Here is a 14,117-nt window from a genome sequence, read left to right on the forward strand (position 1 = left end):
TACAAAGTAATTTATGTTGTCTTGAAGCAGATTTGATTACCTTAATTATTGCGAGTGTGCAGTACTCAAATACACTTAAAATCTAGATTACAGTAACTTGTTTATTTTGCTGTACTGAAAAAAATAAATTACAGTAATGTATTTACTGTGAGCATCCAGCAAGTGACGGCTTAATTCTCAAAATAGTTTTGTTCATTCATCATATTCAGGTCAACTTAATTTTCTTGAAGCTACAGCTTGAAAACTGAGTCTGGTTAACTTAATTCGTTTGTATGTTAGCATGCATTTACAGTGTACAGAGAGAGTGCGGCTCAAACCAAAGTCAAATTCCATGTATTCTGTGGATACTTGGCCATTAAAAGCTGTTCTGATTCAGATTCTGATAAACCAAAAAATGCTGATGAACCCTGTTTTATTTGAAACTTCAAAGTTGTTGCTTCAGTTCTCCGTCATTCAGTTATCTGTGATTTTCAGGGAACACTTGACATAAAATGCTGACGGCTGATTTTCATATTAAAACAATACATGTCTCCCTTTTGGAAAGTCTCCCAAGAAATCTGATCAGAGAATCTTGATGTCTTCAGGGTGTATTAAAAACTAACCAGGAGAAAGCTGCTTTCAAGAACAGTTTCAGTTATTTTTTTGACCCACTTCAGATGTTTCTTGGTCAGAATGAGGTGGTAAAGCAGGAACTTGCAGCGATACAAGTGAGCAAAGAAAATGTTTAGATTTAGGACTTAACATCCAAGCTGCTGGCATGTGAACGTTACCGTGAAGTGTTGAGATAAGGATTTGATGTTTGAATCCCAAAATGTGTAAAATATAATAAGTTGACTTTACAAAAAAAAATATGCGAACTTGTTGCCTTAGAAAAGTGGCTTTGAGCAGACTTGAGTTTATTATACGCAGCTGGAGACACAATAATCATCTATCAGCTAATTTACAGCGACAGCCTGATGGTTACCCTTTAATAAACATGGACGTATGCTTTTTTCTTCATGTAAGTGGACCAAATTTGTGTTTAATAACCATGAAAATATGCTTTTTTCTTCAGGTAACTGGAACAAGTACTTTTTCTTAATGTTTTCCTTCACGTATGTTGTGTTTAATAAACATGAACGTATACTTTTTTTCTTCATGTAAGTGGACCAAATACTTTTTTCTTAATGTTTTCCTTCACGTATGCTGTGTTTAATAAACATGAACAATTGCTTTTTTCTCTGTGTGTGACTTTAATGAATGTAATAAAGCACATATTCTAAACCTTATACAGCCTGTGTTCTTTCCTATAATATTGTTGAAAAGGGTAAATTGTTTTTCAAACGAGGTTTTTTGTGAAAAACACTTACTGGTACCTTTTGCTCTAAAAATACCATCTGGCCTGACACCCAGCCACCCTGCCGGGAGTGACGGAGAAGAAACTTTGTTTTTTTCCGCCTTCATCACCTCTGGGCGGCATCTCCGATCAGCGGGTGTCCCGCGCACCATGATGATCGGGTAATATCTTAAAAGAAACACCATTTGGCGTGAGTGATAAGGAGCATTGTTTATTGAAACATCCTTTGGCGTGAGTGATAAGGAGTATTGTTTATTGTTCTTCGGGTTCATCACCTCGGGGCAGCATCTCCGCTCAGCGGGTGTCCCGCCACACACACACACACACACACACACACACACACACACACACACACACACGCACACACACACGCACTCACACAGACACAGCGTCTGCAACAGGTTTTACAGCCGTGGGGTCATGTTTCCGCGAGCGGCTCTATGCGTGGGTATTTGACCGTCTTGCTGCAAAGACTTACAGCCGAGAGAGACGGGTATTTGTTCCCCTTCTTTAATTTACGAATTAAAAAACAGAAAAGGAAACGTAATAATTTAAGAATTAAAGATATTAAAGGGTCATTAAATAATAGACAGTGATTTATGTTTAATTATTTCAGAATTAGTTAATTCTTTAATACATTAAAAGATCTAGGTATTTTTAATCGTTCTTTAATTCATGAAATAAAATGACATTAAAATATTAGACCCTGGGTGGGAGGGGAGGTATGGCTTGGAGGCGGTGCTTGGCCGGGGTTAGGGGAGGAGCTTGGGGGTGGGGCTAGGGGAGGAGCCAGGGGCGGAACTAGGGGAGGAGCCGGGGGCGGGGCTTAGGGGCGGGACATACTGACGTCATCGACTCTGATTGGATGTGACGTCATAAGGGGCGGGGGCTCGGAGGCGGGATCAGGGGCGGGGCTTAGGGGCGGGGCATAGTGACGTCATCGATTATGATTGGCTGTGATGTCATAAGGGGCGGGGCTTGGAGGCGGGACTAGGGGAGGGGCTTAGGGGCAGGACATAGCGACGTCATCGATTCTGATTGGCTATGACGTCATAGAGGGGGCGGGGCTTAGTGACGTAGTCGATTTTGATTGGCAGCTGTCACTTTTTTGACGAAAGGTGGGTCAGTTTTCTCTCTGACATGGATGTATTTAAAAACACACACACACACACACACACACACACACACACACATACACGCCATATAAAAACACCACATTTTATTGAATCCCTCTTATCAAAAGGGCAATACAAATATGAGCCATCTGTTTGTCTGTAGATGACCCATGGTCACAGACATACAGTCATGAAATGACATGAATGGAGCAGCGCACTCGTCTCATCACGTCCACATCTGCTGGCGTGTGTCCAGCCGGCCCCGCTCGTGTGTCCTGTGGATGGCGTGCCGCAGGACTGACACTGCATCATGTTGAACAGAGCTCATGTGTGTGACGTGACAGTCAGATCACCCGCTGCGTGTTATGATCTGACGGTCCGTTTCAACCTGGGGGCAGCCTGTCAATGTGTGCAGCATGCGCATGCTCACTCACTTCAGTCTGTCGCCACAGCAATATATGTTTTTATTTATGTCCACGTGAGGCCAGCAAGCAGACATATGCGCATCACAGTGGGCAGTTGTTAGTTCATGTCCGTCCAAACACGGTACGTGTTCCCCAGCCGTGGCGTCCAGAACCATAGATCTCCACAGCTGCTTCTGTCGGCAGACACACCTCCTGTCAGTTCAGCGTGTCACTGTGTCTGTTTGCAAAGCCACACTCGTAGGGCACTTAGATAAATTTCACTGCTAGCTAGGCAGTGAATGTCTGCTGACTGTTTTTGTGTTAACAGTGCAAATGGCCACACATTTTCTAAGTGCCATGCAAGGGTTGTTAGATGTTCATCTGTGTCAGCTGGAATTTGGCCGACACCTGCTGCGAGAGGGATCGATCGGTTCGCACAGTGCACACTCTGTTTTTCAGCTGCTGGTGTGCACAAATAGTTGTAGCAACAGGTGTACGAGGCGTACAGCATTTTCACCCTTTTCTATGTACCATTTGTTAAATGAGGACCACACATTAACTTCCTTGGGGCAAACACCAACCTTTCACCAAAAATCAAGAAAATTGGTTTTGGGTTTGTTTTTTGTTCTCAATCCTGCTAACAGACAGACAAACAGCACCAAAAAATAGTACCTCTTTGGTGGAGGTCATCAGTCTGACATTGAATGTTGACTCAAGGGCTTGTATGGGTGCCTGACATGAATAAAAATCACTAACTTTTATCAGGTGTTTGATGATTTAGTTCAGTTTGGCATGAACATGATTTTCTATAAAAAGTATTTTACTGTCTAGTTGCACCTTGACTGCTTGAAAAGTAACTGTATATCTTTACAAAGACACACTTGAAGGTGTCTGAGTGCATTTTTAACGAGGTTTGGGGTGGGGTGCATGCACTTTCTGTGTTTTCCCTCTTGACCTGTTTGTTCATTTTCTACAAATCTGCATGCAAGACTCCCAGAGGCTTAACAAAGCACTAATGAGATTTCTCACTGTCATGTAGCACATTATGCATTCTGACCTCTCTATGCAAAAGGAGTTTGATATTAAAATGAAAGAGCCATGACATTTCAGGTTCTGCCTCATTGGCTCATTGAGCAAACATGAATCAGAGTACAACACAACTAGGGTCTAAGAGACAATCTCAAGGTAAGCACCCTTATCCAACAATCAACATTTTTATGTGTCCTTGTGGAGTCTTCATTTGCTCCGTGTATAATTTCAAGTTAATTATTATCATTTTTTGTTTGTTTTTCTGTTTTTTTTGTTTTGTTTTGTTTTTGTTTTTTGTAGGTTTATGTTTTAAGTTGACCGATCATTTTCGCCAAGATGGTGTTCTTGCCTGTAGCCATCTTGCTTTCTCCTTGTGAGTTTGTAATATGTGTGTGATGCTACGCTTCCTGTATGTCCTCTTCATGTGAGAACATACACATGTATCAGTCAAATGATTTGATTTAGCATTGGCTTTTTTCTTCTTTTTTAAAAATGTGATCTGTTAACATCTAACTTCCACAATAAATATTTCACTAAACTTCCAACAAATTATATAGATTAATAATGTAAAATCAGGTCTCTACTTAAAAGCACAAAGTTGAAAGCAAACACAATCTCTGATGCTTTCAGCAACTTTCATTGTTGGGATATTTGCTCCATGCCAAACATCAAAGAGGTCATATTATGCAAAAATCTGTTTCTATCTGCATTTTGCAAATAAATACAGTTGGGCTTTAATTTTAAACATCTTCAAAGTTGTTGTGTGGGCCGCCAGAAGAGGAGGTACTGCTGGCCCACCACCAGAGGGCGCCCTGTCTGGAGTGCGGGCTCCAGGCACCAGAGGGCGCAGCCGCCTCACAGGAGCAGCCAGGGTGACAGCTGTCACGCATCACCTGCAACAGCTGTTACCAATCATCTGATCGGCAGGAGTATATCAGCAGGACGACGTCTCCACCTCTTTGCCGAGATATCGTTTCTACCTGGAAGGTAACGTATCTCAGCTGACGGATTGTATCCTTTTGGATTTTGTGCGTTGTTCTGTGGATTACTTTTCCAACGAGAGGTGGAGGTAGCTTTCCTGCTGTTCGGATTCCTGGGTGCAAACGCGCCCTCATTTAATTGTTCTTTGTTCCTCGCCAGCAGTACCAGGTCCGACAAGCGGAGGCAGTGGCCACCTGGGAGTTCGGGACTTGGCGGCTCCAGTATTCCCGGGGTCTGGTGGCGGAGGAAACCGTGTGGTTCCGGTTCTACTTTGGAGAGGCGTCTCCTATCTTCGAGCCTGCCCACACGACACCTTTGTGAATTGACTTTTGTCCATTACTGTAATCTGTTGTATTTGTTGTGCACATTCACAACAGTAAAGTGTTGTTATTTGACCTATTCCATTGTCCGTTCATTGCGCCCCCTGTTGTGGGTCCGTGTACTTACACTTTCCCAACAGGATATCTCGGCCAACGTCATGGATCCCGAGGGGCGTCAACCGGCTGTTGAACGGCCAATGGAAGAACAGGGCGCACAGGCGTCCGCAGGAGGAATGATCGGTGAGTTGCAGCGGATCCTCACCGCTTTCACGGCTCGGTTGGATCTAATGACCGAGCAGAACGTCCTCCTTAACCGTAGGGTGGAGGCTCCCGCCGCGCAGGTGGAGGCGCGCCCCCAGGGCGCTGCTGCGGCTCTCCCTCCTGTCGACCCTGTGCGTAACAGTGACGTTCCACAGGTCGTTCAACGACCCCTCCCACCTTCCCCGGAAGCATACATAAGCCCTCCAGAGCCGTACGGAGGTTGTGTGGAGACGTGCGCGGACTTCCTTATGCAGTGTTCGTTCATCTTCGCACAACGTCCTGTCATGTACGCGACTGATGCTAGCAAGATAGCTTATGTAATAAACCTGCTTCGTGGTGAGGCACGCGCTTGGGCTACAGCGCTCTGGGAGCAGAATTCACGGCTCCTTCAGACATATGATGGGTTTGTGAGGGAGTTCAGAACAGTGTTCGATCACCCAAATAGAGGAGAGACCGCTTCAGCCGTGCTGCTGTCAATGAGACAGGGGCGCCGGAGCGCAGCTACCTATGCAGTCGACTTCCGCATCGCGGCTGCGAGGTCTGGCTGGAATAGCACTGCCCTCCGCGCCGCCTTTGTAAACGGACTGTCATTGGTTCTAAAGGAGCACCTGGTGGCTAAGGACGAACCGCGGGATTTAGATGGGCTTATTGATCTCGTCATACGATTAGACAATCGGTTAGAAGAACGCCGTCGGGAACGAGACGAAGGGCGTGGCCGGGCACGCGCCGTCCCTCTCCCTTCCGGTTACGACCGCGTTCCGCCCTCCCCACGCTCCACGGCCCCTGCGCTCCGTGTGGTTACAGCTCCCCCTGCTGACGAAGCTATGGACACGAGCAGGGCCACATTTAGGGCACCAGATAGACAGAGGAGGCTGGCCCGCGGAGCGTGTTTTGTTTGTGGCTCGATAGAGCATCAGGTAAGAGACTGCCCCGAGCAGTTAAACACCAACGCCCGCCCCTAGAAACTGGGCTAGGGGTGGGCCGAGACATTCACGTGGGACACACCCACATTGCCACACGACTCCCAGTTACAATCCTTTACGAGGATTTAACCCTGAAGGCCCCAGCACTGGTGGACACGGGCTCTGAAGGGAATCTGTTAGACAGCAGATGGGCTAGGGAGATAGGGCTCCCTCTGGTGGCGCTTACCTCGCCTGTGCAGGTGCGGGCACTAGATGGCTCCCTACTCCCTCCAATCACGCATAAGACACCACCTGTAACTCTGGTGGTGTCAGGAAATCACCGGGAGGAGATCGAGTTTTTTGTGACTCCTGCTACCTCCCGTGTGATTTTAGGGTTCCCCTGGAAGTTAAAACACAATCCCCGGATCGATTGGCCGTCCGGGGTAGTGGTTCAGTGGAGCGAGACCTGCCATCGGGTATGTTTAGGTTCCTCGGTTCCTCCCGGTTCCCAGGCGAAGGAGGAGGTCAGAGTCCCGCCCAATCTAGGGACGGTGCCGGTGGAGTACCACGACCTTGTGGATGTGTTCAATAAGGATCTGGCGCCCTCCCTTCCCCCCCACCGTCCGTACGATCGTGCCATTGATTTGGTTCCAGGCGGTGAGTTCCCGTCCAGCAGGCTGTACAACCTCTCACGACGTGAGCGCGAATCAATGGAGACCTACATCCGGGACTCTTTAGCCGCCGGGTTGATCTGGAATTCCACCTCCCCGATGGGTGCAGGTTTCTTTTTTGTGGGTAAAAAAGACGGCGGACTTCGTCCATGCATTGATTATAGGGGACTGAACGAAATCACGGTTCGTAATCGATACCCGTTGCCCCTGTTGGATTCAGTGTTCACGCCCCTGCATGGAGCCCGAATATTCACTAAGCTAGATCTTAGAAATGCGTATCACCTGGTTCGGATCCGGAAGGGAGACGAGTGGAAGACGGCATTTAACACCCCCTTAGGTCACTTTGAGTACCTGGTCATGCCGTTCGGCCTCACAAACGCCGCCGCGACGTTCCAAACTTTGGTTAATGATGTCTTGCGGGATTTCCTGCACCGATTCATCTTCGTATATCTAGACGATATACTCATCTTTTCTCCGGATCCTGAGACTCATGTCCAGCATGTATGTCAGGTCCTGCAGCGGTTGTTGGAGAACCGGCTGTTTGTGAAGGGCGAGAAGTGTGAGTTCCACCGCACATCTTTGTCCTTCCTGGGGTTTATCATCTCCCCCAACTCCGTCGCTCCTGATCCGGCCAAGGTTGCGGCGGTGAGAGACTGGCCCCAACCCACTAGCCGTAGGAAGCTGCAACAGTTCCTCGGCTTTGCTAATTTCTACAGGAGGTTCATTAAGGGCTACAGTCAGGTAGTTAGCCCCCTGACAGCCCTGACCTCACCAAAAGTCCCCTTCACCTGGTCGGATCGTTGCGATGCCGTGTTCAAGGAGTTGAAACGGCGCTTCTCGTCTGCACCCGTTCTGGTGCAGCCCGATCCTAGTCGCCAGTTAGTGGTTGAAGTGGACGCCTCGGACTCAGGGATAGGAGCTGTGCTTTCCCAGAGCGGGAAGACCGATAAGGTCCTTCACCCATGTGCCTATTTTTCCCGCAGGTTGACCCCGGCCGAACGGAATTATGACGTCAGCAATCGAGAACTCCTTGCGGTGAAAGAGGCTCTTGAAGAGTGGAGACATCTGTTGGAGGGAACGTCCGTGCCATTCACGGTTTTCACTGACCACCGGAACCTGGAGTATATCAGGACCGCCAAGCGGCTGAACCCCAGGCAAGCCCGCTGGTCACTGTTCTTCGGACGTTTTGACTTCCGGATCACCTACCGTCCCGGGACCAAAAACCAGAGATCGGATGCCTTGTCCCGGGTACATGAAGATGAAGTCAAAATGGAGTTGTCGGATCCACCGGAACCCATCATCCCGGAGTCCACTATCGTGGCCACCCTCACCTGGGACGTAGAGAGAACCGTCCGGGAGGCCCTGGCACGAAGCCCGGACCCCGGAACTGGGCCGAAGAACAGACTCAACGTCCCACCAGAAGCTAGGGCTGCAGTCCTGGACTTCTGTCACGGCTCTAAGCTCTCCTGTCATCCAGGGGTGCGAAGAACCGTGGCAGTTGTCCGGCAGCGCTTCTGGTGGGCGTCCCTAGAGGCCGACGTCCGGGATTATATCCAGGCCTGCACCACCTGCGCCAGGGGCAAGGCTGACCATCGTAGGGCTTCGGGACTGCTCCAGCCGCTGCCCGTGCCCCATCGCCCCTGGTCCCACATCGTCCTGGATTTTGTCACGGGCCTCCCGCCGTCCCAGGGCAACACCACCATCCTCACGATAGTGGACCGATTCTCCAAGGCGGCCCACTTCGTGGCCCTCCCGAAGCTCCCGACGGCCCAGGAGACAGCGGACCTCCTGGTTCACCACGTCGTCCGGCTGCATGGGATCCCAACAGACATCGTCTCCGATCGCGGTCCCCAGTTCTCCTCGCACGTCTGGAGGAAGCTTCTGCCGGGAACTGGGGGCCACGGTGAGTCTCTCATCCGGGTATCATCCCCAGACCAACGGGCAAGCAGAACGGGCCAATCAGGAGATGGAGCAGGCCCTGCGTTGCATGACAGCCGCGCACCCGGTGGCCTGGAGTACCCATCTGGCCTGGATCGAGTATGCCCATAACAGCCAGGTGTCGTCAGCCACCGGCCTCTCCCCTTTCGAGGTATGTCTGGGGTACCAACCTCCTTTGTTTCCGGTGGTTGAGGGAGAGGTCGGTGTGCCCTCGGTCCAGGCCCACCTACGGAAGTGCCGTCGGGTGTGGCGTGCCGCCCGTTCTGCCTTGCTGAGGGCCCGGATGAGGACGAAGGCCCATGCAGATCGTCGGCGGACCCCGGCCCCTACGTACCGGCCAGGGCAGGCAGTGTGGTTGTCTACCAAGGACATACCCCTTCAAGTGGACTCCCCTAAACTGCAGGACCGGTATATCGGTCCGTTCAAGATCATCAAGGTCATCAGTCCAGCCGCAGTGAGGGTTCAGCTTCCGGCCTCACTGCGGATCCATCCCGTTTTCCACGTGTACCGGATCAAGCCCCATCACACCTCACCCCTCTGTACTCCCGGTCCGGCACCACCTCCTGCCCGGATCATCGATGGCGAGCCGGCTTGGACTGTGCGCCGGCTCTTAGATGTCCGTAGGATGGGCCGGGGCTTCCAGTATTTGGTGGACTGGGAGGGGTACGGACCTGAAGAACGCTCCTGGGTGAAGAGGAGCTTCATCCTGGACCCGGCCCTCCTGGCCGATTTCTACCGTCGCCACCCGGACAAGCCTGGACGGGCGCCTCCTGGCGCCCGTTGAGGGGGGGGGGGTCCTGTTGTGTGGGCCGCCAGAAGAGGAGGTACTGCTGGCCCACCACCAGAGGGCGCCCTGTCTGGAGTGCAGGCTCCAGGCACCAGGGGGCGCAGCCGCCTCACAGGAGCAGCCAGGGTGACAGCTGTCACGCATCACCTGCAACAGCTGTTACCAGTCATCTGATCGGCAGGAGTATATCAGCAGGACGACGTCTCCACCTCTTTGCCGAGATATTGTTTCTACCTGGAAGGTAACGTATCTCAGCTGACGGATTGTATCCTTTTGGATTTTGTGCGTTGTTCTGTGCATTACTTTTCCAATGAGAGGTGGAGGTAGCTTTCCTGCCGTTCGGATTCCTGGGTGCAAACGCGCCCTCATTTAATTGTTCTTTGTTCCTCGCCAGCAGTACCAGGTCCGACACGCGGAGGCAGTGGCCACCTGGGAGTTCGGGACTTGGCGGCTCCAGTATTCCCGGGGTCTGGTGGCGGAGGAAACCGTGTGGTTCCGGTTCTACTTTGGAGAGGCGTCTCCTATCTTCGAGCCTGCCCACACGACACCTTTGTGAATTGACTTTTGTCCATTACTGTAATCTGTTGTATTTGTTGTGCACATTCACAACAGTAAAGTGTTGTTATTTGACCTATTCCATTGTCCGTTCATTGCGCCCCCTGTTGTGGGTCCGTGTACTTACACTTTCCCAACACTTTGTGTTGGGAAAGTGTAGTGACACGGACCCACAACAGGGGGCGCAAATGAACGGTCAATAAATGAGCCAAAAAGTAACAATTTAATGTTGTGAATGTGCACAACGAATATACAGACAATCTCAGAATATCATTACAGTCAATCCACAAAGGTGACGTGTGGGCAGGCTCGAGGATAGAAGACGTCTGTCCTGAGAAGAGCCGGAACCACACGATTTCCGCCGCCCCAGAACCTGGTGAATACTGGAACCGCCAAGTCCCGAATTCCCAGGTGATCACTGTCCCCGACTGTCGGATCTGGTACTGCTGGCGAAGAACAAAGACAGTCAAGTGTGGGTGTGTGTACACCCAGTAACAACAACGGTGGGAATGCCACCTCCACCTCTCACTCACTATGGTGCAGAGTACCGCAGTGATTCCTCAGGGGAAAAGAGTGCCGTCCTGCACTCACTCAGCCTCCACAGAAAAAGGAACCGGTACTCCTGCAAACACTCACAATATACAGATATATTGCAAAAAACACAAACGGCTGAGGATATTACCTCCAATGAAGTATGATATCTCAGCAACGAGGTGGAGATGACGTCTGGTCTTTATGGAGTGAGATGATGTTGAGTAGATGGGTGACAGCTGTCAAGAGGTAATGAGTGACAGCTGTCACCCCCGGCTGTGTCCATGGCGGCAGCGCCCTCTCGTGCCTGAAGCCCGCACTTCAGGCAGGGCGCCCACTGGTGGTGGGACAGCAGTACCTCCTCTTCCGGCGGCCCACACACAACAGGACCCCCCCCCATCAACGGGCTCCTCCTGGCGCCCGACCCGGCTTGTTGGGGTGTCGACGGTAGAAGTCGTCCAGGAGGGCCGGATCCAGGATGAAGCTCCTCTTCACCCAGGAGCGTTCTTCGGGTCCATACCCCTCCCAGTCCACCAAGTACTGGAACCCCCGGCCCATCCGACGGACGTCCAGGAGCCGGCTCCCTGTCGATGATCCGAGTTGGAGCTTCACTGCGGCAGGACTGAGGACTTTGAGGATCTTGAAGGGGCCAATGTACCTGTCCTGAAGTTTCGGGGAGTCCACCTGGAGGGGGATGTCCTTCGTGGAAAGCCACACCTCCTGCCCGGCTGGTAAGCAGGGGCCGGGGATCGCCGGCGGTCTGCATGGGTCTTCGCCCTCGTCCGGGCCTTCAACAAGGCAGAACGGGCGGAGCGCCACACCCGACGGCACTTCCGCAGGTGGGCCTGGACCGAGGGCACACCGACCTCTCCCTCCACCACGGGAAACAACGGGGGCTGATACCCCAAACACACCTCAAATGGGGAGAGGCCGGTGGCAGAAGACACCTGGCTGTTATGCGCATACTCGATCCAGGCCAGATGGTTACTCCAGGCCGTCGGGTGCGCGGATGTGACGCAGCGGAGGGTCTGTTCCAGTTCCTGGTTGGCCCGCTCTGCCTATCCGTTCGTCTGTGGATGGTACCCAGACGAGAGGCTCACGGTGGCCCCCAGTTCCCTGCAGAAGCTCCTCCAGACGTGTGAGGAGAACTGGGGACCACGATCTGAGACGATGTCGGAGGGTATCCCATGCAGACGGACAACGTGGTGGACCACGAAGTCTGCTGTCTCCTGGGCTGTTGGGAGCTTCGGGAGGGCCACGAAGTGGGCCGCCTTGGAGAAACGGTCCACTATCGTGAAGATGGTGGTGTTGCCCTGGGACGGCGGGAGGCCCGTGACAAAATCCAGGCCGATGTGGGACCAGGGGCGATGAGGCACCGGCAGCGGCTGGAGGAGTCCTTGGGCCTTCTTATGTACTGCCTTGCCCCTGGCACAGGTGGTGCAGGCCTGGATATATTCCCGGACGTCGGCCTCCATAGACGCCCACCAGAAGCGCTACCGGACAACTGCCACGGTCCTTCGCACCCCTGGATGACAGGAGAGCTTGGAACCATGACAGAAGTCCAAGACTGCAGCTCTGGCCTCTGGTGGGACGTACAGACGGTTTTTCGGACCGGTTCCGGGGTCCGGGCTCCGTGCCAGAACCTCCCGGACAGTCTTCTCCACGTCCCAGGTGAGGGTGGCCACGATATTGGACTCCGGAATGATGGGCACCGGTGGATCCGACAGCACCGTTTTGACTTCGTCTTCGTGTACCCGGGACAAGGCATCCGATCTCTGGTTCTTGGTCCCGGGGCGATAGGTGATCCGGAAGTCAAAACGTCCGAAGAACAGTGACCAGCGGGCTTGCCTGGGGTTCAGCCGCTTGGCGGTCCTGATATACTCCAGGTTCCGATGGTCAGTGAAAACCGTGAATGGCACAGACCCTCCCTCCAGCAGGTGTCTCCACTCCTTAAGAGCCTCTTTCACCGCAAGGAGTTCTCGATTGCCGACGTCATAGTTCCGTTCAGCCAGGGTCAACCTGCGAGAAACGTAGGCACACGGGTGAAGAACCTTATCGGTCTCTCCACTCTGGGATAGCACGGCTCCTATCCCTGAGTCAGAGGCGTCCACTTCAACCACGAACTGGCGGCTAGGGTCGGGCTGCACCAAAACTGGCGCAGTAGAGAACCGTCGTTTCAACTCCTTGAACGCGGCTTCGCACCGATCCGACCAGGTGAAGGGGACTTTTGGAGAGGTCAGGGCTGTCAGGGGGCTAACTACCTGACTGTAGGCCTTAATGAACCTCCTATAGAAATTAGCGAAGCCGAGGAACTGTTGCAACTTCCTACGGCTTGTTGGTTGGGGCCAATCTCTCACCGCCGCAACCTTGGCCGGATCAGGGGCGACGGAGTTAGAGGAGATGATAAATCCCAGGAAGGACAAAGACGTGCGGTGAAACTCGCACTTCTCGCCCTTCACAAACAGTCGGTTCTCTAATAACCGCTGCAGGACCTGATGTACATGCTGGACATGGGTCTCAGGATCCGGAGAAAAGATGAGAATATCATCCAGATATACGAAGACGAATCGGTGCAGGAAGTCCCGCAAGACGTCGTTAACCAAGGCCTGGAACATCGCGGGGGTGTTGGTGAGGCCGAACGGCATGACCAGGTACTCAAAGTGACCTAACGGGGTGTTAAATGCCGTCTTCCATTCGTCTCCCTTCCGGTCCGACCAGTGATACGCATTTCTAAGATCCAGTTTTAGTAAAGATTTTGGCTCCATGCAGGGGGAGAACACGGAATCCAACAATGGCAACGGTATCGATTGCGAACCGTAATCTCATTCAGGCCCCCTGTAATCAATGCATGGACGGAGTCCGCCATCTTTCTGCCCACAAAAAAGAAACCTGCCCCCATCGGGGAGGTGCGAGTTCCGGATCAGCCCGGCAGCTAATGAGTCCGGATGTAGGTCTCCATTGATTCGCGCTCAGGTCGTGAGAGGTTGTACAGCCTGCTGGACGGGAACTCAGCGCCTGGAATCAAATCAATGGCACAATCGTACGGATGGTGCGGGGGAAGGGTGAGTGCCAGATCCTTGCTGAAGACATCAGCAAGATCGTGGTACTCAACCGGCACTGCCGTCAGATTGGGAGGGACTTTGACCTCCTCCTTAGCCTGTAAACCGGGAGGAACCGAGGATCCTAAACACACCCGATGGCAGGTGTCGTTCCACTGAACCACCACCCCAGACGGCCAATCAATCCGGGGATTGTGCTTCAACATCCATGGGAAGCCCAAAATCACG

At 52.1% G+C, this 14,117-nt stretch overlaps 1 protein-coding gene across 1 annotated transcript in view; it reads left to right on the forward strand.

Moving 5' to 3' along the window:
- The window catches only part of neto1l (neuropilin (NRP) and tolloid (TLL)-like 1, like), a 174,542-nt gene that overhangs the window by 150,140 nt on the left and 10,285 nt on the right, over positions 1 to 14,117 (forward strand). The window contains exon 8 of the mRNA XM_034161693.1: positions 3,966 to 4,040. Coding sequence (XP_034017584.1) covers positions 3,966 to 4,026 — 61 coding nt within the window. The 3' untranslated portion in view covers positions 4,027 to 4,040. The remainder of the gene's footprint in view (positions 1 to 3,965; positions 4,041 to 14,117) is intronic.

This window comes from Thalassophryne amazonica, chromosome 1, assembly GCF_902500255.1.
Source record: "Thalassophryne amazonica chromosome 1, fThaAma1.1, whole genome shotgun sequence".
Lineage (NCBI taxonomy): Eukaryota > Metazoa > Chordata > Actinopteri > Batrachoidiformes > Batrachoididae > Thalassophryne > Thalassophryne amazonica.